The sequence below is a fragment of the Chiloscyllium plagiosum genome, unplaced genomic scaffold (genome assembly GCF_037043375.1).
Source record: "Chiloscyllium plagiosum isolate Xiang-an unplaced genomic scaffold, Cpla_swu_hap1 HiC_scaffold_2, whole genome shotgun sequence".
In the NCBI taxonomy this organism is placed as follows: domain Eukaryota; kingdom Metazoa; phylum Chordata; class Chondrichthyes; order Orectolobiformes; family Hemiscylliidae; genus Chiloscyllium; species Chiloscyllium plagiosum.
The window spans coordinates 75,681,793-75,706,225 of record NW_028270140.1 but is presented as its reverse complement, the minus strand read 5'-3'; the positions used below and the strand labels follow the sequence as shown (position 1 = coordinate 75,706,225).

The following is a 24,433-nucleotide window of genomic DNA, read 5'->3' as shown; positions in this document are numbered from 1 at the left end:
GAGGGCACACTCCCCAGTATGAGTCAGCCCCACACAGAGGTGGCCATGAGAATGAGGTTTGGGATAATTATCACTCCTCTAACCAGGGTTTTCTACATGGTATCCCTCAGATAAAGTAGAAGGTGACTGCTGTGACATAGGCTTGGGGAATAAGCTAGACCTGCAGTATGCCTGATGACCAGGGTAATCGAGAAGGAATATTGTTGCCGCACACTTGGTTTCTGCATCCGTGTGGTGAATCACTTTCCCAGCTTTTAGTGCATGCTCTGGCCCTCTCTAAACCATAGTACCAGCATCTTCAGATAATCTGATCTGATTCTGAAGGACTTGAAGAATTGGTCAACCTCATTCTCAAAGAAGACGGTCTCACTCTTGACCCTGTTTACCTTGACTCCCAAGGCCAGTTTGAACAAATCATAGATGCTCACAGGCCTGTACATTGATGGGAGTTGGACAGCAGCTCCTCAGATCCCACAGTATCCCAGGTAAGAATGAAAGGCTGAGTGAGCAGATCAACTTTTCTATTACTATAGTTGCTGCTGTCTCAAAATCCCATTATCCGAAACCTTCCCCTTGACAGTATTGCTGCATCATCACTCCCCCTTTCCCGAATTTAGAGGGGAAACTCAAAAGTTTAAGCTGAGGCTCAGTTAAAGAGCATCAGCAAAGCATTTAATTGTCTTCTCAACCTGGTTATTTTGGCAAGGAAGTGAGAAAACTGCCCTCAGTAATCAAGATGTGGTCTCAACAATGCCCTGTATAATTGAATCATTATTTTTACAATTCCTCTCGTAATAAAATACAGTATTTCCATTAACTATCTTGATGACATTTTATACCTGCATATTGTGACTCATGCATCAGAACACCGAGATCTCTCTGTGCCTCAGAATTCTGCAGTTCTCAATTTAAATAATATTTTTTCTGCCAAAGGGAACAACATCACTTTTTCTCACATTATAGTCCATCTTCCAAATTTTGCACACTTACAACCTTTTTAAATCTGTCTGCATCTTCCTTATGTCACCTTCACAATGTACATTCCTACTCAACCTGAAGATGACAAAGATTACCTCCCATACCTTAACTCTCATCCGTTGAAGCTGTTGATGTAAATTGTAAAAAGTCATCACATTTTGCCAATCAAAGACCCATTTATGCAGATCAGCCAGCCAATTGTCTATCTATGCTGATATATTACCCCTTATATTATGAGCTTTTAGTTCCACAATAATCTTTGATGTAGCACTTTATCAAATGGCTAATGGAAGTTGAAAAAAGAGAATGTCAACAGGCTCCACTTTGTCCACACTGCATGTTACTCCTTCAATTTTTAAAAACTTAACTTATTTTTTAATTAACCTATTCAGCGATGTTATTGCACACCTCTGGAGCAGATGTGATTTGAACCCCAGCCTTCCAGTGTGTGCAGCAATGATTTTTTCGATTAATTCTAACACCTTTTCCGTGACAGATATCAAGCTAACTTGCCAGTAGTTACTTGGTTTCTGCCCCCTTCTGCCTTGAATACCAAGAGTTTATATGTTACATTATGGTCTGTTTAAACTTCTCCTGAATCCAGGGACTTTGGACAATTAACACTGCTAATGAAGTAGCAGATGCATTAGTGATTGGTCTGGGATAAGTCATTTTTGAGGTTTGAATACTAAATAACATTTTTAAGAAATTTGTATGATATGCCTCTCTTGAGGAAAGGGTGAAGAATTCCAAGTCTAACATTGGTTATTTGCCATGAATGCAGAACCTGTGTTCCTGAATGCCCAAGCGGATTCTTTGGTGATGAGAAGAAACGTTGTAAAAAATGCTGGTCAATTTGTGATGTATGTGTAGGAAGCCGGAGTGACCAATGCACATCCTGTAAAAGTGGCTACCACTTGAATGAAGAGACTAATGTCTGTATACCTAATTGCTCAGATAGTTTCTACCTCGATAAAGGTATGTTTTTTAAATACAAATTAGATTAAAGCAATAATTATATAAGATGATTGAATGGTGATTTCTACAGATTGTTGGAATTGATCAATACCTCTATGTTGATTCCAACTATGACTGCTTGAACAAACTGATATTGCTTCTTTTGTTGTTTCAGTGTAGAATCTCGAGTCTTGAACTATCAATGCTGTCTCCTTTTGAGCTATTAAGTCTCATGTTTAATTGCCTAACAATACATCTACTTCTAGACTCTCCTGTAGCCTTTTGATTCTCTTATCTTTTTATTGTTAATCAAAATATTTTTGGTGAGAGTTCTTCATTGGCTTCCCTGACTGCTGTTATGAATATCTGATTTCATAAGTGATACATTTTAGGAAATAACTTTTAATTTAGAAATTTAATTTTAAATGGAAACACTTGATTGAGAAACTGGTAAACAAAACTCTGGTAACTAAAATTCAAATGATTACTCATTTATTTTAAGATTGCTTAAAAAAAATATGCTGATCCATCTCTCAGCTCTTTTGGAGAGAGGATGTGTATAATTATTTCAATAAGGAATTTAAAGTATTAATATAGTAACCAGATCAAATCAGCAAATAATCAATTTGTAAACAAATTTTCTGGGCAGAACTAGTAAGTCTGGTGAGAGAGCTTGAATTTCCATTAGAAATATAAACCTTTGATGTGAGTCTCAAAATCAAATGTTGTTTTGAAGATGGTGCATAATTAGTTTAATTTTGTGTTTGGAACATCCCTGGTAAGCTACATTGCTATAGGTTGCAGGGAACTACCATTTTGTGTGGTCTCTGTTGTATGTTTTTCCCACTGAAATAAGAGGTGTGCCAACTTAGAAGATTGAGAGAAAGCTCACAGCATTAATTTTTAAAGGCCAAGAGAACACAGTTGTGTATCCACCATCATCTAGAACAAGGAGCATAAAAACCATGAGGGATTATTGGTGTTGCTGTACTGAGGTCACTAAACAGGAATAGCAAGTGAGCCAAAGTTTGGAATAAAAAGTCCAAGTGCATGACAAATTACATTTACTAAATTTACCTTGCAATATTAGAAGAGATCAGCAAAAGAATCTAAGGAATTTGGTGTCCTTGTTAAGACACTGAAGGTTAACGTGGAGGTGCAGCAAACTATTAGGAAGACTGATGGAATATAAGCCTGTAATTGAAGAGGATTTACAAACAGGAGAAATGAAGTCTTGCTTCACCTATATTGGAGCTTGGGTTAGACCACAACTGGAATACTGTGTGCAGTCTCCTTATTTCAGAAATGATATTATAATCATCAGGGAATGCAGTGAAGGCTTACCAAGTTTGTTCAGTGGAAAGCAAGATTGCCCATTGAAGAGAGACTGACCAAACTGGGCCTGCATTCTTTAGAGTTTCAAAGAGTGAGAGATGGTCTCATTGAAACTTACAAAATACCTAAAGGGATGAACAGGGTTAATGTAGGTAAGATGTTTTCCTTGATTGGGAAGTCCAGCACCAGGGACATAATTTAAAAGTAAGGGGATGCCACTTAGGCTTGCAATGAGGAAACTTTTCTTTCCCAGAGGGTTGTGAACCTTTGGAGTTTTCTAACACCGAGGACTGTGGAAGCTCTGTCTTTGAGTATGTTTAAAGTCAAGATTGACTGTTTTCTGATGATTAGTAATCTACAGGGTCATGACGATTAGAGTGGGGGCAGAAAATGGAATTGAATAGCAGAGTAGACTTGACAGACTTAATGGTTTGGTCCAGTTCCCAAGGTCTGAGAAAATTAACTTTGGAAATCTAAGAAAGATACTGGGCCACTGAGGAGAATTAAAGCGAATCCTTAAGGGCTCTCCCATGCACCTTGGCTGGTAACAGGAAAAAAATGAAAGAACCTTCAAGATTCTGGAAGGTTTTAAAGAACTCTTGGGGGCAATCAAAGTTTTGCTGGAGAATACTCTGAACCAAAGTGCAAACAGAATTAGAAGCATTGTGGTCTTCCACCTTCCTTGCCAGTGTGTTTTCTGAGTTTCCCAAGTGTGCAGTCAGATAACTAATATTTGAGTTAAAATGTTCCGACATGAAGGTAAATGAAGTGATCCAAACACACAAGCCAATTCACTTTTCCTATGCTTAGAAGTGAGTGTTCCCACAATACTTGGGGCTCATGCTGAAATGGTCTGGATCATTCCTGCTGTGTATCCAATAGGAAAGTAAAATCCCTTCTGTGAATTGTTAGTGCAATGAAGTTTCTGAAACACTTTGCCAACCATTGCTTCTCTATATTACAAGACAGGAAACCTATTTGTTTAGGGAAAGATATTTATTTACCTTGCAAAATTTTGCAAGAGATTTAATGTGCACGTGTGGTTAACAGTTTTCTTGGAAGACTATTCAACAAGTGGTGGTATGTTTTCAGGTGCGTCAATCAGTAAGTAGCTTTTGCACCAGTGTCTTATAAATTTTTCTTCCCATTCCCCTACTGCAGATCAGACTTCTGTCTTACCTTGTGTATTTCTGTTTTCTTCCAGGTGATAATATGTGTAAAAGATGTAGTGAGAACTGCAGGAAATGTAGTGCATTCCACCATTGTACAGATTGTAGACCAGGATGGAGGTAAGAATGTTGTTTGGCTCCTTCTTGTCACAAAAGAAAACAATAAGTTTATGTATAAAAAAAATTAGAGACTCCCTGTTCTTGTATAAAGTTCCAAAGTATTGTCTAGTCCTGTTTTCGGAATTTGACAGTGAAATGTAATTTTTGCTGGTATTAAGCAAATCTTTAGATTTCTAAACATTTTTTTGCATTTAATCATTTAAAATCAGATTTGTCATACTTGCCCCAAGTATAATTTATTCAGAGGCTCAGTTGAAGTTCTAAAATTGATTCTCCAATATCCTTCTATTGATTACTTACATTGTCAATGGCTTACTTGGTAAATTGCAGTGTTATTTGCCCAGGATAATCTTAAGACTTTCACCTAGGTGATCTACCCTGGATGATGGTAAAGATAGTATATTTGACCTCAGCACCTTGAATAATCTGCAAGTCATCCACTTGTAACCACGTGTATAAAATACATTAGCACAGCTGTAAATAAGGCACTCTGTTTCACTTTCTTTCATTTGCTTGCCTGCTCCTTCCATAGTCAGATGAGTTGTTATGTTCCAAATTGAATATGGCTAAGATAGCCAAGTTGCTAACACATGTCAAATTTAGCTCTTTAACGTCCAAAGACAAACATTCCACTGCATTGTTTTAGGTTAAACAATCACTTTTTTAAAAACTTCAGAAATTTACGGTACAGAAACAGGCCATTTAGCACATGATGTTTGTGTGAATTTTTCTAATGGAAACACAACCATTAATGGCAATATCTTTCTCTCTGTCCAGAGCACTGTAATTTTCTCCATTTCAAATGTTGGCTCAGTGGTTAGTACTACCTCTTGGCAGGGCCAAGGAATCAGGTTCAATCCCAACTTAGGGGGACTGCCTGTGAAGTTTGCACATTCATCCTGCACCTCCGTGGGTTTGCTCTGAGTGCTCCGGTTTCTTCCCCCAGTTCAAAAAGTGCAGGTTAGGTGGATTAGCCATGGCAAATGCAGGGTTACAGGATTAGGGTTGGCGGGATGTCAGCCTGCATGGCATGCTCTTCAGAATGTCAGTGTGGACTTGATGGGCTGAATAGCCTGCATCTGCACTGTAGGGATTCTATGATTTCTGAATCTCCAATTTGGTTATTGCCTATGGCACAGATCTCCATCTAATAGTTGGTTCTGACTAAGATAACAACAAGTCTCTTCTTTCTCTCTTTTTTTTCTGTTTTAACTTTATTGCTCCAGAAAGAGTTGGTGATTTCTAATAATGTCATTTAACTTTTATAGGAAATCATCTTTCAGATCTCCGATGTTATATATGTTATCAGACCATTGTTTTTCAGTGATGTATTTTTCCTTTTCCTTACAGATTGCAAGGTCAAAAGTGTGTTTTCAGTTGTGAAGCTGGAACTTACTTTAATTCACTGAGCAGGGAGTGTGAAAAATGTCATGTATCCTGTGCAACATGTGCAGGTAACTTTGCTATTTAAGCCATCTTTTTTGTTGTGAAACATAGAACATGAGAGCAGGAGCCAGCCATTTTTCTCTTTGAGCCTGATCCGCCATTCAATATAAGCATGATCCCTTTAGCCCTAAAAACTACATCTGATTTGCCTTGACCACATTCAATGATTGGCCTGAACCCATTCCTACAGCTGAGCATTCCACAGACCCATATTCTTAAACTGTGCTCCACTGTTCTGGACTCCTTGTTATCAACGAACATGTTTCTTGCATTTACCCTGCCTAGTCCTGTTGGAAGTTTGTAGGTTTCTGAGAGTCCTCTAATTCTTCTATACTCCAGTGAATATAGATCTTGCTGATCCAGTCTCTCTTCATACATCAGTCTGATAAAGCTTAGCTGCACTCTCTCCATAGCCAGAACATCCTTCCTCAGATACGGAGATGAAAACTGCACACAATACTCCAGGTATGGTCTCACCAAGGCACTGTATGATTGCAGCAAGACATATCTAGTCCTGTAGGTGAAAGTGAGGACTGTAAATGCTGGAGATTAGAGTCGAGTGTGTGGTGCTAGAACATGGACATGAAACAGGTGGTGAAGAAGTCAAATGCTATATTGGTCTTTATAGTGAGATTGGAGCACAGGACTAGGTATGAGAGTGTGGTGCTCGAAAAGCACAACAGGTCGGGAAGCATCCGAGGAGCAGGAGAGTTGACGTTTCCTGATGTTTCTTCAGAAAAACCCTTCAGATGAAGGATTTTTACCCAAAACATTAGACTCTCCTGTTCCTCAGTTGCTGCCTGACCTGTTGTGGTTTTCGAGCACCACACTCTCATACCTAGTCCTGTGCTCCAATCTCACTATAAAGACCAATATACCATTTGACTTGTTTGCCACCTGTTTCATGTCCATGAGATTAGCTTGTGGGGTGAACATGGCAGGCTGGAGAAAAATTTTTATTTGACTAACTAATTGCCAAAGACTTTTTGTCATTTTTGGCGATCTAAATTGGACCATTTACTTAGTGTAGGTATGCAAGTACAGTATTTTTCCGTCAAATGAATACCTTTTAAATTTAGCAAAAAGATGTATGTGTGTGATATTATATTATATTATATTATATTATATTATATTATGTTCCAAGCCTCAGATGTTTAATTTGTTACAATAGAAGGAGTTAGGAAGGGGTGGGAATGAAGCAGCAAAATGAAACTATTCATGGGAGCATTCGGTCAATCTTCCAATTTCTGTTAGTCATTCTACTGCAATTTAGGATGGATTCTATATATGTAAATATGTATCATTTATTTTAGAATTTGGGTTTGAGTTAATGGCATGTGGGTTTTGGTCCGTATATGAAGATTTTTAATTAACTTGGAAGCATTTCTGTAACCATGGTGATTTATTTGTTAAATGCGGATTATATTTGGACAGAATTCCAAGTGTGTAATTTTTTTTAAGATGTTATAGGCATCAAGGAGTATGGGGATAAGTGGAAATATGGCATTGAGATAGAAAATCAGCAATTATATTCGATAATGAAGCAGGCTCAAAGGGGTGAATAAGCTGCTACTCTGATTTTCTATTGTTGTAATGGGATTTTCTTTGGGTTTTTCAGAGTGAAGGAAGTATACAGTTGTGTGTTTGGCCTTTCATTTAGAAGGTCAAGGGTTTTTTTTTCCTTTTGACTGGGGGGAAATACCAACATCTGAGAGAAAAGCTTTTAGATTTCAGTTGTTGGTTGGTTCACAGAGCCAGTTGATTCTTTTTTGTCAATGTTTTGTCCCCCTACTGGGTAACACATTCAGTGCTGTGGAGCCTCCAGATGAAGCGCTGTTGTTGTGATCTGACCAGAATTTATACAGTTCTGTCTGTTACAGTGGGTGGTTCTATTTCTGGCTTTGTACTGTAGTGGTTTGTAGATAGGGTCTATTTCAACATCTTTGTTTATGGAATCAGTAGATGAATATCAGGCCTCTAGGAATTCCTGAGCTTGTCTTTGTTTTGCATATCCCAGAATGCAGTGCCATGAGGGAGAGCTGGTCATGGCGCCTTATTGCAAGCTGATGCCCATGTATTCTGGTGGTGGGTTTCCTATTTATAAATGTAATAGGATAAACATTACATTTATCCTATGTAATGTTTCTCAGTTGCTGCATGGTATTTTGTATGTCACATGCATCCTGAATGTTGTGTGAATAGGGTCCTTTGTCTTGGATAGTAGCTGGTGAAGTGTGGCTGTTCGTTTGTGTGCTGTCATTATTCCCAGAGTGCGTTAAGAGTCTAGTAGTCAGTTCTGAGAAGTTTCTAATATAGGGTAGGGTGGTCAGTTTTGGGGAGCACAGTGTCTTAGTGTTGTTTGTGTGCTAGGCATCAGTGGATGAAGCTGTTAGGGTATCTATTAGTGGAAGGACTTTGTATAGATGTTCTTTCTTGCAGAGCTCTGGGGCGTTGGAGTGTGTTATAGCTCATTTAAACAGAGTCTTGACACAGCTCTGCTTATGGACTTTGGGATGGTTACTGCTATAATTAAGAATCTGGTCTGAATGTGTAGCCTTTGTGCAGACTCTGATAAGGAATTCACCGTTGTTTCTTCATTGGGTTATTCTACGAGTATGTTTCAAGAATGGGAGTTGGTTGTCTTTCTCTTGTTCGCTGGTGAACTTGATCCTGGAGAATTTGCTATTAATAAGGTGGTGTGCTTGCTAACCAAGACAAGCTCAGGAATTCCTAGAGACCTGGTATTCATCCACTGGTGCCATAAACAAACATGCTGAAAAAGACCCCATCTGCTGCCCACTACAGTACAAAACCAGAAATAGAACCACCCACCGTGACTGACAGAACTGTATAAACTCTGGGCAGATCAAAACAACAGCACTTCATCCGGAGGCTCCACAGCACTGAAGATATCACCGAAGAATGGGATGAAACATTTGCAAAACAAAATAACCAGCTCGGCAAACTGACCAACAACCCATCTCTCAGATCTTCACAAAAATGTTTTTAGGATTCAATTTGGCAGTTTTGCAGAAAATGTGACTGAAGCTGGATGTGTAAAACTGTTGCTCCTGATGAGAGGATATGGTCTTGAATTGTGAAGAAATATGTTGCCTCAGTGTAAGCCATTTAGTTTGAATTTTCCAGACCAGAGTGTTTGGTTATGACCCTGAAGGCATTATTTGAAGCTAAGAAAGTTTAAACTCCAGTAGTATGAAGGCACCAGAAAGAGGCCACCTGATTCTTAAGAAGTTAAGGTAAATTAAGACTGTTAGAGGTGAAAGAAAAGGGAATTCTCTCTGGTTTCTGTACTAGAAAGGAATGCTTATGGAATTAAGGGCATGTATTTTACCAGGTAGTCCTAAATCTTTGAAAGTTCTTGGGTAAATTATTAGCTTCACTCTGTTCTTTCTTAATTTGCAAGGTTTGTGAAGGTTTGTAGCTCAGGTTGAGGTTTAGGGTATAGGTTTGCTCGCTGAGCTGTAGGTTTGATATCCAGACGTTTCATTACCTGGCTAGGTAACATCATCAGTGGCGACCTCCAAGTGAAGTGAAGCTGTTGTCTCCTGCTTTCTAGTTATATCTTTCTCCTGGATGGGGTTTGTGGTGATGTCATTTCCTGTTCGTTTTCTGAGGGGTTGATAGATGGCATCTAGATCTATGTGTTTGTTTATGGCGTTGTGGTTGGAGTGCCAGGCCTCTAGGAATTCTCTGGCATGTCTTTGTTTAGCCTGTTCCAGGATAGATGTGTTGTCCCACTCAAAATGGTGGGTTTTTTCATCCATGTGTAGGGCTACGAGGGAGAGAGGGTCGTGTCTTTTTGTGGCTAGCTTAATTTCTTTTGCATAATGAATTTCTGATTTGGTATTGAAATTGAACCTTCAGCATTGCATGTTTGCTTCAATGAAAGACCACCTCATTAAAACAAAAGAACAATACAACACAGGGACAGGCCCTTCAGCCTTCCAAGCCTGCACAACCACATTTAGCCCTTCTCTACTTCACTTACAGGATCCCTCTATTCTCTTCCCATTTACGTATTTGTCCAGATGCATCTTGACTGCTGCTATTGTGTCTGCTTCCACCACTATCTCTGCAACATGTTCCAGGCACTCACCACCCTTTGTGTGAAAAACCTGCCTTTCATATTTCCTTTAAACTCCACTCCCCCACCTCTCTCACTTTGAACCTGTGTCCCCTAGTAATTAATCCCTCCACCCTGGGAGAAAGACTCATTTTCCACTCTATCCTTGCCATTCACAATCTCTTAAACTTTTATCAGCTTGCCCCTCATTCAACCTCCTGCATTCCAGTGAAAACTAATCCAGGTCTATTCAAACATTCTTCATAGCTAAAATCGCCCCCACCCCCCCATACCAGTCAACATCCAGGTAAACTTTTTCTGTACCCTCTCCAAAGCACCACATCCTGTTGGTAATGTGGTGACCAGAACTGTGTGCAATACCGTGGCCTAACTAAAGTTTCTATAAAGCTGCAGCATATCTTGCCTATCCTTATACCCAATGCTCCTGCCAATGAAGACAAGCATTCTATAGGTCATTTTCACTACCTTACCTACTTGTGCTGCCACCTTGAGTGATCTATGGACCTGCACACCCACACCCCTCTACAGATCAATACTACTAAGAGTTTTGCCATTCACTATATAATTTTTCACCTGTACTTGACCTTCCAAACTACATCACATCACATCTGTCAGGATTAAAATCCATCTGCTATTTCTTTGCCTATGCCTCCAACTAATCTATATCCTGCTGTATCCTCTGATAATCCTCCTCACTATCCACGGCTCCACCAATCTTTGTATCATTCACAAACTTACTAAGTAGACCAACTATGTTTTCCTCCAAATCATTTATGTAGATCATGAACTTCGGAGGTCCCAGCACTGATCCCTGTGGAATATTACCAGTCACTGCCCTCAATTCCAAAAAGCATTCTTCCAACACTACTCTCTGTCTCCTATGACTAAACCAGTTCTATATCTATGTTGCCTGCTCATCCTTGATACCATGTGACTTCACCTTTTGTACCAGTCTGCCACGAGGAACCTTGTCAAAGGCTTTACTGAAGTTCATATAGACAACAACTGCTTTTCCCTCCATCATCTTCACCACCTCAAAAAACTCAATCAAGTTAGTGAGGCCCAAACTCCCCCCTTATAAAACCATGCTGTCTACCTTTAATGAGTCCATTTGCTTAGAAATCAGTATAGGTCTTGTCCCTGAGAATCTTTTCTGATAATTTCCCTATCGCTGACGTGATACTCGCAGGTTTGTAATTCCCAGGATTATCCTTGCTATCCTCCTTCTTAAACAGTGGGACAGCATTGGCTATTCTCCAGTCCTCTGGGACCTCACCTGTGGCCAGAGAGGATACACAGATGTCTGTCAGTGCTCCAGCAATTTGTTCTCTCGCATCCCTCAGGATCTCATCAGGACCCTGGACGAATCTGCCTTAATACTTTGTAAGACGCACAACACCTTCCTTTTTAATGGCGAATTGGCTTAGAAACTCAATATTTCCTTCCCTGAGATCATCCTCCATCAGTTTCTTCTCTTTGGCAAATACCAACGCACAGTATTCTTTTCGGATCTCACCTACCTCTTGCTCCACACGTAGATTCCCTCTTTTGTCATTGAGTGGGCTCACAAAAAGCCTTGGGATTCTCCTTAATCCTGTTTGCTAATGACTTTTCATTACCTATTTTAGCCCTTCTAATTCCTTGCTTAATATTCTTTCCTACTTTTCTTTTATACTTCAAAGGCTTCGGCAGTACCCATCCTCTGAGATATTACGTATGCTTCCTTTTTCTTTCTGATCAAGATTGTAACATCTCCGGTCATCCAATGTTCATGAAACTTGTCGTACCTATCCTTCATTCTCGCAGGAACGTGCCACTCCTGAACTCATCATATGCTGTTTGAAATATTCCCACATGTTCAATGTAGATTTACCCTCAAACAGCTGTCTGCAATCAAAATTCTCCAGTTCCTGCCTAATATCGTTCTAGTTCACCTTCCCCCAATTTAAGACCTTCACCCAGGGACTGCTGTTATCCCTGTCCATGAGTATCTTTAAACTCATGGTGTTATGGTCACTACTCCTGAAATGCTCCCCCACAAAAATTTTCACTCATCTAGTAGGGCTCATTTCCCAAAACTAGATCCAGTGTAATCCCTTTCCTGGTTCGATTGTTTTCATATTGTGTCTAGAATCCCTCCCAAATGGCCCTTACAAATTCTGCCCCATCCAAGCCCCGAGCATGTTCTGAATCGCAGTCAATAGAGGGGAAGTTAAAATCACTTATCACAAAAGCCCTGCTGTTTTTGCATCTTTCCAAAATCTGTATCTATTCTCTCCTCTATCTCCTGGTTGTTGGAAGGTCTGTAGTATACCCCCAGCATTATGATTTCACCTTTCCTACTTCTGAGTTCTACCCATATTATCTCGCTGTACGGGTCCTCTGTCCTCCCTCAATACAGTTGGAATATTCCTTTACTGGTAGTGCAACTTCCCCAAACTCTTTTGCCTCCCTTTTTATCACACCTGAAACACTTAAAATCTGGGACATTCAGCTGCCAGTCCTGTCCCTCTTCCAGCCATCGCAATAAGGTCATACTTCCAAGTACTAACCAAAGCTCTAAGTTCATCTACTTTGCCTATTATACCTCTTGCATTGAAACACATGCATTTCAGACTACCTGCCCTGCTCTCTTCAGCAGCGTTTCCCTGCCTGTTCTTGTTGTTCTTGCCTTGGTTTCTAATTCTCCCTCAATTTCTGCATCTACCGCCCTTCTCTGGTTCCCATCCCCCTGCCACAATAATTTAAACTCTCCCTAACCACTCTATCAAGTATCCCCCACCAAGGACATCAGTCGCGGTCCTGTCCAAATGTATCCAGTCCAGTTTGTATAGATCCCATGTCCCCCAGAACTGATCCCAATGTTGCACAGATCTGAAACCCTCCCCCTTGCATCATATTTTCGGCCATACGTTCATCATGTATATCCTGCTGTTTCTACTCTGACTAGCTCGTGGCACTGATAGTAATCCTAAGATAACCTTTTTGAGGTTCTACATTTCAATTTTCTTCCAAGATCTTTATATCCTGCTTTTAGGAATTACTCTTTTTTTAATGTGTACTACAACCACTGGCTGTTCACCCTCCCCCTCCAGAATATCCTGCAACTGCTCCAAGACATCTAGGATCCTACCACCAGGGAGGGAACACACCATCCTGCACTCTTGTTTACGGCCACAGAAACATCCAGCTATTCCCCTTGCGATTGAATCCCCTATAACCAGAGCATTTCTATGCCTTATCTCTCCCTCCCTCTGCAGGAGAGCCAACCATGTGCCATGAATTTTACTGGAGTATCGGAAGCTGAGGGGTGACCTTTTAGAAGTTTATAAAATCATGAGCGGCTTGGATAGGGTGAATGTCCAAGGATTTTTCCCCTGTGTAGGAGGGTCCAAAACTAGAGGGCATAGGTTTAAGGTGAGACGGGCAAGATTTAAAAGGGACTTGAGAGGGGGCAACTTTTTCAGTCTAAGGGTGCTGCGTGTATGGAATGAGCTGCCAGAGGAAATAGTGGAGGCTGGTATAATTACAACATTTAAAAGACATCTGGATGGGCATATGAACAGGAAGGGTTTAGAGGAGTATGAGCCAAATGCTGGCAAATTTAGGATATCTGGTAAGCATAGATGAGTTGAACCGAAGAGTCTGTTTCCATGCTGTACATTTCTATGGCTCTGAGTTATTTCAGATATTATCTTTGCCTCAGCACTGATTCCTGTGTGACATGTGGATGAATCCCAGGTTCCAAATAAATGTGCTTTATTCAATCTTTTCTGTTCAGTTACACCAGACTGCAGTGTGAAGATAACTACATCATTTCGTGAATGCAATTTCAGAATAGATGTTAGTAAACTTGATAAAGTGAATAAATAAATTTCCAAAACATTTTAAACTTGGACCCTATTTTCATTTCTCTTCAAAGAACCTGTGCTAAATTCACATTAGAGAACTGTGGTTAGAGCTCTGAGCAAAACGGTTTCCTGTTTGCAGGAGAAAACCGTTGTTCCTCTCATGGTGATGGCTATTGTCTGTTTTCTTAAAATACTTTTTCTTCTCCCTTTGCTTGCTATAGTGCTGAAGTATTTGTTCCATATTGACCATTTAGAAACGTTCCTTGTCCTCTGAACTACATCTTCGTGAAGTAAATACTTTTATCACACTTTGAAATGCACAAATTTGAAAATCCCCTGACTGGGATTGTGGAGTGAAAATTGTTTGAAAATTAGTATGTAACATTTAATATGTGCTCATTTTGTGGAAAATGTCTGATAAACAATCCATCAAACGTGCAGATATAAATAGACAAAGGTGGACTGAAATTGCAGTCAAATCCTCATCTGATTAAATAGTATGTCCAACATTGACAAAGCACCATTATATTTCAAACCTTGATTCAAATCTCTGAACTAGAGGATTAGACATATGTTTTCTGTTTTCAAGTTGTCACTAAGCGAGTGTCTTTTTAGTAATGATCGGACTTCTCAATTTGAGTCTGAGGGTTTACTTCCCAAACCATTTTCTACAGTGACACCATTTTGAGGCTTGACGATTATGACAACTCTTGATGAGTGGGAGGGAAGAGGAAAAAGTCTTTGCTGCAAGGTGACATTGTATGTGGGGAAGAGGGGCATGATGGTGATCAGTCTATGATGTGACCCCAGTCAGGGTCCTTTCCCCACTTTGGGAAGCCCTGATTTACTGCAACAGTAATTGTTTTTCTTTTCTGTGTTACAGGTCCAGGCCAAGAGTCCTGTACACAATGTGCTACAGATTACTACCTGGAGGAGTGGAGATGTGTGTTGAGTTGTAGTCTTGGCTACTATATAGATCAGGCATCTGAACGTGGCGAAAAAATATGCAGGAGGCAAGTTGTGATTTTAGAAAACGAAATTAAGAATGACAGAATGTATTTTGCAATTTCATTCATGTTGCCAAGCATTATTAAACCATGCCAATCCATAGCTTATTCACCACCTGCCCATTGTTGAGGGGACATGTTGAATTATTACCAAAACATGTGGTGGTGTTTTTCAAATTTATTTTTGATGATGGCTAATTTTTTTGTTTGCTGCACTTTTTGAAGGCCAGCATTGTTAAACCTCTGAGGATTTAGCAGTGAGCTAATTTCTCTATTTTATTCTAAAGTATACCCTTTTACTCAAAAGCACTAACTGGTTTTGCTGAAAAATCCAAGTTAATTGTTCAACCGTTAATATATTCCTTCTCTTTACTTAAACAATTTTCTTTAAATTTGCAATTATGTAAAACCTTTCTCAACCATGGAATGTCCCAAAACATTTTGTCTAGAAGTATTTCTGAAATATAGGCATTGTTGCAATGTAGGGAAAACATTCAAACGATTGAATGAAAATGTTATGTATTTGATTTTTTTATTTAACTTTCTAGTTCTAATATGGATTTTGCTGTGTTCCACTTTTCTATTTTCTCATATTTAAACTATTCAAACAAAATCATAGAGTTTATACAGCACAAAAGGAAACCATTCAGCCTGTTATGGCTCTGTCTGTCGACAAGAACAATTTAGGTAATGCCACTTTCCTACCTTCATCTGTAGCCCTACAATTGTTTGGTCTCCAGGATATATTCCAAGTCTCTTTTGGAAGCCACAATTTGAATGTGCCTCCGCCAAACTCTTGGGTGGTACTTTGTAAATCCTAAGTAGTCAGTATTTAAAAAACACAGCTTTTTTTCCAGACACTGGTCCTTGTTCTACCAATCATCATAATGCTTCTCAATTGCTCTATCCATAGGAATAGGTTCTCTCCATTGCACTGTCCAGACCCCTTATGATTTAGAATGTCTGTCTCACATCTCCTTTCAATTTAGCCTTCTGCAAAGAATATGGCTGCGATCTCTTTAACCGAACTATCTATTGAACTGAAGTTCCTCATTAATGGAACCATGTCTCTGAATCTTACCTTATCCTTTCTAATACCATACATCCTTCATAAAGTGCTTTTTCCAGAAATGAACTCAATATTCCATTTGGGGCCAAACCAGCATTTTAAACAGTTTTATTATAACTTCCTTGAATGTATATTCCATGCTTGTATTTATGAAACAAAGAATCAAGCTGCCCTGGCACCTTCAATGATTTGTGTGCACCAGTTCCACTGCTTCTGCTCTCCTTTATTCTACTCTCGCGCGCTGTCTCTCTCTCTCTCTCTCAAGTTCCCCTCTAAGCCACGCAACGTCCTGACTTGAAACTGTATTGCCGTTCCTTCACTACTGCCGGTTCAAAGGCCTAGAACTCCTTTACTAACAGCACTGAGAACACACATACTCCCCAAGGAGTCCGTTTACTGCCGCCTTCTCCAAAGATAGTCACAGATGGGCAATAAATACTGGTCTAGCTAACAGTGCCCCACCCTATTAATTAATTCTGCATAATTAAATTTAATCTGCCACTTGTCTGACATTCCAGCCCTGGTGGCTGGATGCCCTTTTCAAGTTTTAACCTTTATCCTTCACGTAGTTTGCAATATTAGCACATTTTGTCAGCTGCAGATTTTGGTAAACAGCCATATACTGGCAATAGTTTGGAATGACCTCACCAAAGAGCTAACACAAATAATGGGCCAAGTGCCCTCATTTTTCTGTAACTATCCATCATCCTTTTTGTACAACCCAAAGTGTTAATGGAGTAAAACATAGGAAACATGAGAGGGAAACCTTCCTGTTACTCAGGAAGGGATGTACAACCCAGTCAGATATCTGATGCCACTGTCCCTTGTTAATTCAGAAAGGTCCCACAGCACCAAGAGCTGGTTCCTGTAGACTACTCACTTAACATTATGAATGTCAGTGGGTTCAACAGATGCAATCATAACATAAACACTAGAACTGCAACCTTGTAGATTTTGGGAGCCTGTTGATTCAGGTGCTAAATACTTTGTAATCTGTCCTCCCAAAATATGATGATGCAGAAACAGGTTTTCATTTCAGATTTCGGATCAGCAATTACCTTCCATTGAAAAGTCACTTCCTGTCTCCCTGTATTTATTTTGTTTGTATTTACGAAGATATTTATGGGACTTTGGAACAAAATGTATTTTTTTTTTCCCCAAGGTGTGATGCAAGCTGTTTAACTTGTGCTGGCCAGGGAGAAAGAAACTGCAGTACCTGTCCAAGTGGGTATAACCTCGAGGGGGGAGTCTGTGTGGTCGGTACTGTTTGCAAAGATGGTGAGTACTGTTGTTTTTGCTTTTGGCTTAAACTCTGCTCATGAGAGGAAGAGAAAATCAGTTCATTTGGCAGCATGAATGTTATTTGACAGCCTCTAACTGAATTCAGCTTCTATTTTATTTGTCAGTAAAAGTTCTAAGTTTTGGGTTTTAGCTGACACTGCAAAGCATAAGGTACTGTTCAATCACCTGTCAAGAAATGGTTTTGGTATTTGAAAATGGCATGTGGTTTTGATTTGTACTACTTGACTGCAAATTACTACTCCCACTAATTTCCTTTATCTATTTAATGATGTGCTGTTTTGATACAGACTGGTGGTTGTCCAGTCACTTGCCCAAAGGCCAGTCTTTCTGCATGTGCCCATAGAATGAGCCATAACAGAAGCCCATCCGTTTTCATTCAGATTACCATGCTGATTTGTAAGGCATACATGAAATATCGGAGAAAAACAAATTAATGATTCAGTGAATAAATGCTTATTTAGCAAGGCATATAGGCATAGCATACTTGAACAGGTTGATTCAAAATATGTAGACTCAGTTCAGAGTATATTTTTTATTTAACTGATTACAGCAGAGGTGCTGTTAGGTGAACTGCACTTTGCTTCAGACTCCAGGGTGCAAACATAGTTAGGGATATTGCTGTCTGATTACCCTTATTGCAGAAAGTGTGAATGTGAGGTGAGGATAGTAATTTTCAATTATTAGCAGGGTGTAGTCAACTGCCAGAATCGCATGGGTTGCCTGAATATTGTGTTTTAGATGGGAATATTTGAGTTATGCTAAATGGCGAATTATTGAATATGTATCTTCTTTCTGCATGCTTTGTATTCTGAAATGGTCTTATTAAAAGACAACATTTTTGGAAAATTTTATGGTGAAAAATTATGTGCTGGAGAAGCAATCATTTCTACTGGTTTGGGAAGGTCTTGGATTTCTGTCAGTTTACAGTCCAAAAACAAATCAGCAAAATAATTTCCTTGATAGAATTAAGCAGCCTGCAGGTGAAATATTCAAAGGTCTTTCAAATTAATGTCAGAATATATTTTTATGATGAACATAGAAGACATTGCATCTCCATCAGTAGTTATTCTTTATTTTAAATTGTCACTCATGTATCATTTATAGTATATACTATGGAGGATTTGATCTATTGCAATTGCAAACATAGATTTTTTTATTTTATGCCAATTTTTCTAGATTCCTATTTTGCTTTCTTTAATATGATTAAACAGTTCTTTTGTCTGTGGTTTTAATTCACTTTCATGATGTTTGAAACAACTGTTTTCTAATGTCTTCCTGTTTGATCTTTTTTCTCTTCAAAATGGAATAAAATCAATTCCTGTTTGAAAAAAAATGACGACTTACTTCCTGTCGGACGCAATTGCTTCTGATGAACAAAAAAAAATTGTTCTGTCAACCTCTTGACTGATTTCTTCTGCCCTGTCTGAAAATCACCTACTTCGTTCCTCTGCTTCCAACTCCCCTCCACCTTCAAACTTCTGTCTCTGTGATCCCGATCTCTGGAAAGCAACGGAAGAATCGTGGGCCGAGGGAAGTTTCTGCGTCCTCGTGAAAAAGAACAGTCTTTGCCAACGAAAAGTGCTTCAACAACTGTGTTGCAGAACATGTTCACTTAAAGGTTGAACAGATGACCACAGGGTTCCCCCCTCCTTTGCTCCTGTATGCACACATGTAAATTCTTTTAATATTAAAAAATAGAAAGCCACCCTTTCTCCTCCTTCAAGCAGGTGGTGAACTGTGTGACAGAACTTTTATTGGTGAAGCAATTACAACAGACCTACCTTTCACTTCAGGTGTTTACTGTCTGACATCTGGAATAACTAACTTGTCAGTATTTTACTTTTATGACCAAAGTGTGTAATGCCAAACTTTGTATTTGAAAATGAGATATGATTTTCTCTCCATCTCCCACTATCAGACCTCTTCTTCCCCCCCCCCCCCCCCCCCCCACACACACACAGACACACACACAGACACACACACACACAATCCCGATACCCCCAAGTTGAGGATTTACTTTTCGGAAAGATTTTCTTTCCTGGTTATTTTTGTACAATATTGAAAAGTTTACATGATTCCAACATTGGAAGGTTAGTAAATTAATTGGTGTTTACATTTAAAAATGAATACTTGGAGAAATTCAAACCCCGACAAATACCAATATTGGGTGATTCCAGTTTAGTATGGACAGGTATGTAGGCGAGAAATTATATGCATCTTTCTAGCTGGGAAAAAACAAACTGCTAATCTGCATGTTCATATTAAACCTCTTCTGCAATTGTAACTTACAAAGTTCAGTCTATTTAAACTTTTAATCAATATTAACTAACCACCTGACGCTTTCAATATATTGGCCCTGGCTTGTATGATGCCGATGATCATGCTGTTGTCAGTGATGGAAAATGCTGAGATTCATATCAATGTTCATGGTAATGATTGTCGCAGAATGTTTTCAAAAGCAGAACAGACGGCAGTTCATGAAGCAATCTCCCCTTTTGCTCTGCAAATGAGTTGTTGGCACTCAATAATCATGTCATTAAAGCAAAACCTTGTAATGTCTTTCTGGCTTGCAAGTACTTACAAATTAATCTGCATTCCACTAATATTCTTTGTTCCTTTAAAGCTTGATTTACTTCTCTCTTCTCTAAACATATTTGTGTTTGCTCTGCTCTGGTGTGTTCAGCATTTTAAGTACTGGAAGTTTCTACTTTTCTGGAATTTTAGATCTTACCATTTCAATAATTTAGGATTACTTCCATTTTTGATTACCAAAGTCAGCAGTAACATGAAAGTACGTGCTCAAAATGTGATTTGAGCACAGATTTGGGTGAAAAGAAATTCTGACCTAGTTTTATATAAACCAAAATTTGTTCAAATTGAACTGCGATAAGCTGATTCAGGTAATCTTAAGTCTAACCCTATCTTTCTGTGCAGTTAAACACCTGCACAGATTGGTATTTTACTGCCAGAAAGATTGCACATTTCAAATTCTTTATGATCTTCCGTTGTCATGCCACTCACACCTATCTAGATCTCTGGGCTTTAGACTCTGTTAATATGGTCAGTAAAGTGGACTGATGAGCATGGTGAACAGGTTGTCAGACATGTCGGCTAAGATGGAAAAAAAAATTCAAGTTCTCAGGTGCATTGCGCATATGGCGTGGCTCGTTAGCTTTGGGCTGAAATAAATTAAATAGCATGTTTGTGTGCATTTACAAGAAAACCTATCACTTCAGATTTTGACTGTAGAAATAGGCCAGCTAAATTTAATGTGCAACACAGTATGTTGCACTAATGGTGCTTGGAACATATGGTGACCTGTGTAAGTGTGACTGCAGCTCATCTTCAGGGGAATTTGCTTCCTTTTTAAGGTACAGGGAAAGAAAGCCCAGTAATGAGAGCTTGGGCTTCTAAACAAATACGATCTCATTGGCTGGTGAAGCATAAGGTTCTACCTCGCAGCGCACTCTCTTCTACCATATTCAAATTCAACTTAAATCTTTGAATGACAGCATCATAGGTGTTGGAAAAGCTCCTTTTATCTTAAAGGAGTTGTGTTATCAGAAATTTGTGGTGTACAGGACAAACTCTAGCTAAGACAATGGAACAAATTGCCGTTTTGTATGCTGTGGGCATGGAGACCTCTTTGTTCAAGGGCAGTGAGTGCTTGCCTTTATTGATATTTGCTGTTTTTGTTGATTTTCAAATGTTTTTGAAAGGATTGGTTTATGGCAAGACTAGAAGAGGAAATTCACAATGAATTCGGAAAGCAACCCCACTTTTTTTTTCTTTTCCTTGTTCTCCCTACTACAGCCCTCCCATAATGGTGCTGATTTTTAATTTGACTAATGATGGTGTAGTTTTCCTAATTCATTGCACTAAATGTTTTCTAATTTCTTACACTTATGTCTGCAGTGATTTTGAAATTGTGCTTGCCCTAATCCAATTTATTATTACACACTCATCACATGTACCGTACCCAACAAAAATCTGAGCTCTCAAGATCCTTTTTTTAACCCCCTTGCCACTTCCAGTGTGCGGATTGTATGATGAAACCCATTTAATTGGACCAAGGCTTTGACAGTGCATGATAGAATGCTGCTTCCCCCGATCCTTCACAACAAATGTGGAGCAAGCATATTCCCACATTGCACTGAGCTATTGGTTATCATTGTTGGATTAAAGGGACCCTCCCTTTTTGCTTATCATTCTTCGAAGTTGATATTTAATGAGAAAGAAATGGAAATTTCCTCCAATTGATCCTTTTATTATATGTGCATTAGCTCCACTATTTAAATACCGCCTTGGTCTCATGGTTTTTAATTAAATTTTAACTTGGTCTGATTTGTTTAAACTTAAGTAAAATGTGTATTCACTATAATGGAAATGGATTGTAAAGATTTTGTCAAATGCTAGCAAAAACAAAACACTATTATGATAAAACAGGCTATAATCTAGTTTACATTTAGCATAGTGTCATTGAATTCAAGATCACGTTTACTGATGGTTACTGTACATGTGTAAAATGCTCAGTCATTATGTGTAAAATATTGTAGTCCTGTTGTATTGGATAATGCCAAAATCAGTAATTCCATATTTTATTTTTGCTATTAAATTAACCTTTAATTTCATATTTCAGTCTTGAATAAATCTTGTTAAAAGTCTTGTTTAGAATATCACTGTGTGCAAAAGAGCTTTCTATGTTTTAAAAATATGTAGTTTGATAGTTTTAACTGTAAAATTAAAGCGGCATTAAAATCAGTTCAATAAAGTTTAAAAAGTGTTTTATATACAAATATTGTATTTGTGCTATTATTTGGTGAGGAAGCAAAATATATGGAATCATTATTATTAGACAGTAGACAATAATTTCCCTACATTTAAGTGGTTTCTCAGAAGCTACTGGAGAAATGTAATTCAGAAACTGACTGTGCACCAGTTAGGAATATCAATCGATGGATAGGAAAGCTGAGTGAACAGACAAATAAAACTGAAAGACAAGCAAAAATTGCAGGGCGATCTCAATGGGTCTGGCAGCATTGTGCAGAGAAAGCAGAGTTGATGCCTTCAGAAGGACCACCGGAGTTGGAATGTTAGCTATGCTTTCTCTTCACAGATGCAGCTAAATCTGTTGAGTTCCTCCAACAATCGGTTTTAGTTTCAGATTACCAACATCTGCAATTCTTTGTTTTGTTTTATGTGAATAATACTCACCAGTTTGCTATTCCAATAAATGTCCCACTATGTCTTACAGAAAGAGTCAGACAACTTGATGTCTGTAACTGTGCCCTGTTATAGAACAGAAAGCTCATCATCTCAAGAGCATTCATTAATTAAGCAAAAGTTGTTAATAGCCTGACATACTGCTTGCCATTAGATATAAGCTTGCATTAATGACTGTTTTCTATTTGTGCCTTGAATTTTGTTTTTGAGTTTGTGTTAAAATAGAAAAATTTAACACTTTGTGGTGGTAAGGTTTGGATAGCACTGGCTGGAGGTAAGGTTGGAATACACGAAAGCTTGATGACCAGCCATTTCCTTTCCATGGACACCAAGTCCAGTTGTGCCACTACATTGATGCCCAACAATTCAGCGCAGGCGCAGTGTGGACCTTGGGACTACTGTTACAGGACTAGGTTCCACATCTCTCAGTGCATCTGTATACAGATTGTCAGCTCACCTAACTTAGAGTAAAAATATCATGTTGACCTTGTGTTAAAATTTTCAGTAACACTTCAGAACATATTTCTTTTTTTAACAAACTTCAATGAGGCATTGCCTGGGTTCGATTCCAGCCTCTGGCGACTGTGCAAGCTCTACACAGACGCTCTCCGAGTGTGTGCATGGGTTTCCTTCGGGTACTCCGATTTCCTCCCACAGTCCAAAGATGTGCAGGTTAGGTGAATTAGCTGTAGATTAGGTGCATTCGTCTGAGGTAAATATAACACATGGGGAATTGGTCTGGGTGGTTACTCTTCGAGGGGTTTGGTGTGGACTTGATAAGTCAAGGGGCCTGTTTCCACACTGTACGGAATCTATAAATAAAAACTGAGCTGAAATAACACTGAACTAGTACAATACAGTTGATCTGTTGAAAATTTGTATCTCAAAACTTAATCAACAAATGAAACATCAGTACCTGTTCAACATCTGTGATGCACAAAATAATTTCAAGTATTTGAAATGTTAGTGACGTGTTGAAGTCGACTTCAAAAATGCAATATGTGCGGCAGGGACTGGAGGAAGAATTTAAAGAGCTACTAATAGATTTCCTGTGGCGCTCGTAGCTAATTTGAATAGAATACTGTCATTATAGGACTGACCTAATATAATTTCTAACCTTGTTTTGCTATTGTGGAGTTATAATTTAAGATCACACAGTGCAATTATTAAAAAAAAAAAGCTGTCCCTTTAGTAAATGAATTTACTTGTTGAGACAGTGGTGCAAGGGGTAAAATACTTGTATTCTGACCTGACATGTGAAATTTAAAACATATTATCGCCCCCTGCCAAGCCTCCCTTGTGCGTGCTGTATGTGTTACTTCTGCCCCAGTCCTCCTCCACCCTGCCAATCTCTTCCTGCTTTTTACCAAAAAACTGGAATCTTTCTCAGTCCAGAACCTGCTGACTATTTCCTCACAAATGTTCTGTTAAATCCCAGGCCAGATTTATAGCGAACTAATGAACATAGTGGCTGAGGGGATGGGAGAGAGTAGTCTCAGCGCTATTCAACTGTGGGTCTGATTTAAACAGACCACAACAGCCAATACCATGGCTGTCTTGAAATCACTTTCAATTTGGATGATCAAAGAATTGAAAACAAATTTGAGTGTCAGAGGCCTAGTCTACCAGACTGCCACTTGCAGAACTGGAAATCCTCAGTGCATAAAGGAGAGAAGGGATCTCCTCTCTCTTGAGAGTGGCAGGAACAGGTCACATATGCAGACTAACCGGGCATGGGTGGAAATAGCTGACATAATCAGCAAAAGCAGTGTGGGGCACTCAGTTTGGATCCAGTGCAGAAGGATTTTCTGACCTGATGAGCTCTGACAAGTTGAGTGCAATCCCCAGTACAATGGACATGACTCTGGTAC

The 24,433-nt window shown here is 39.0% G+C and overlaps 1 protein-coding gene across 4 annotated transcripts in view; it reads left to right on the top strand.

Annotated features, from left to right (window-relative positions):
• Positions 1-24,433, top strand: part of pcsk5b (proprotein convertase subtilisin/kexin type 5b) — a 371,873-nt gene that overhangs the window by 224,347 nt on the left and 123,093 nt on the right. For 2 of the 4 annotated variants that reach the window (XM_043712351.2, XM_043712341.2), the window contains exons 16-20: positions 1,763-1,956; positions 4,475-4,559; positions 5,910-6,013; positions 14,845-14,974; positions 17,200-17,315. In XM_043712351.2, the coding sequence (XP_043568286.1) occupies positions 1,763-1,956; positions 4,475-4,559; positions 5,910-6,013; positions 14,845-14,974; positions 17,200-17,315 (629 nt within the window). Of the gene's footprint in view, positions 1-1,762; positions 1,957-4,474; positions 4,560-5,909; positions 6,014-14,844; positions 14,975-17,199; positions 17,316-18,846; positions 19,928-24,433 lie in introns of those variants that run through there. The other 2 variants (XM_043712369.2, XM_043712361.2) reach the window with 2 other exon arrangements.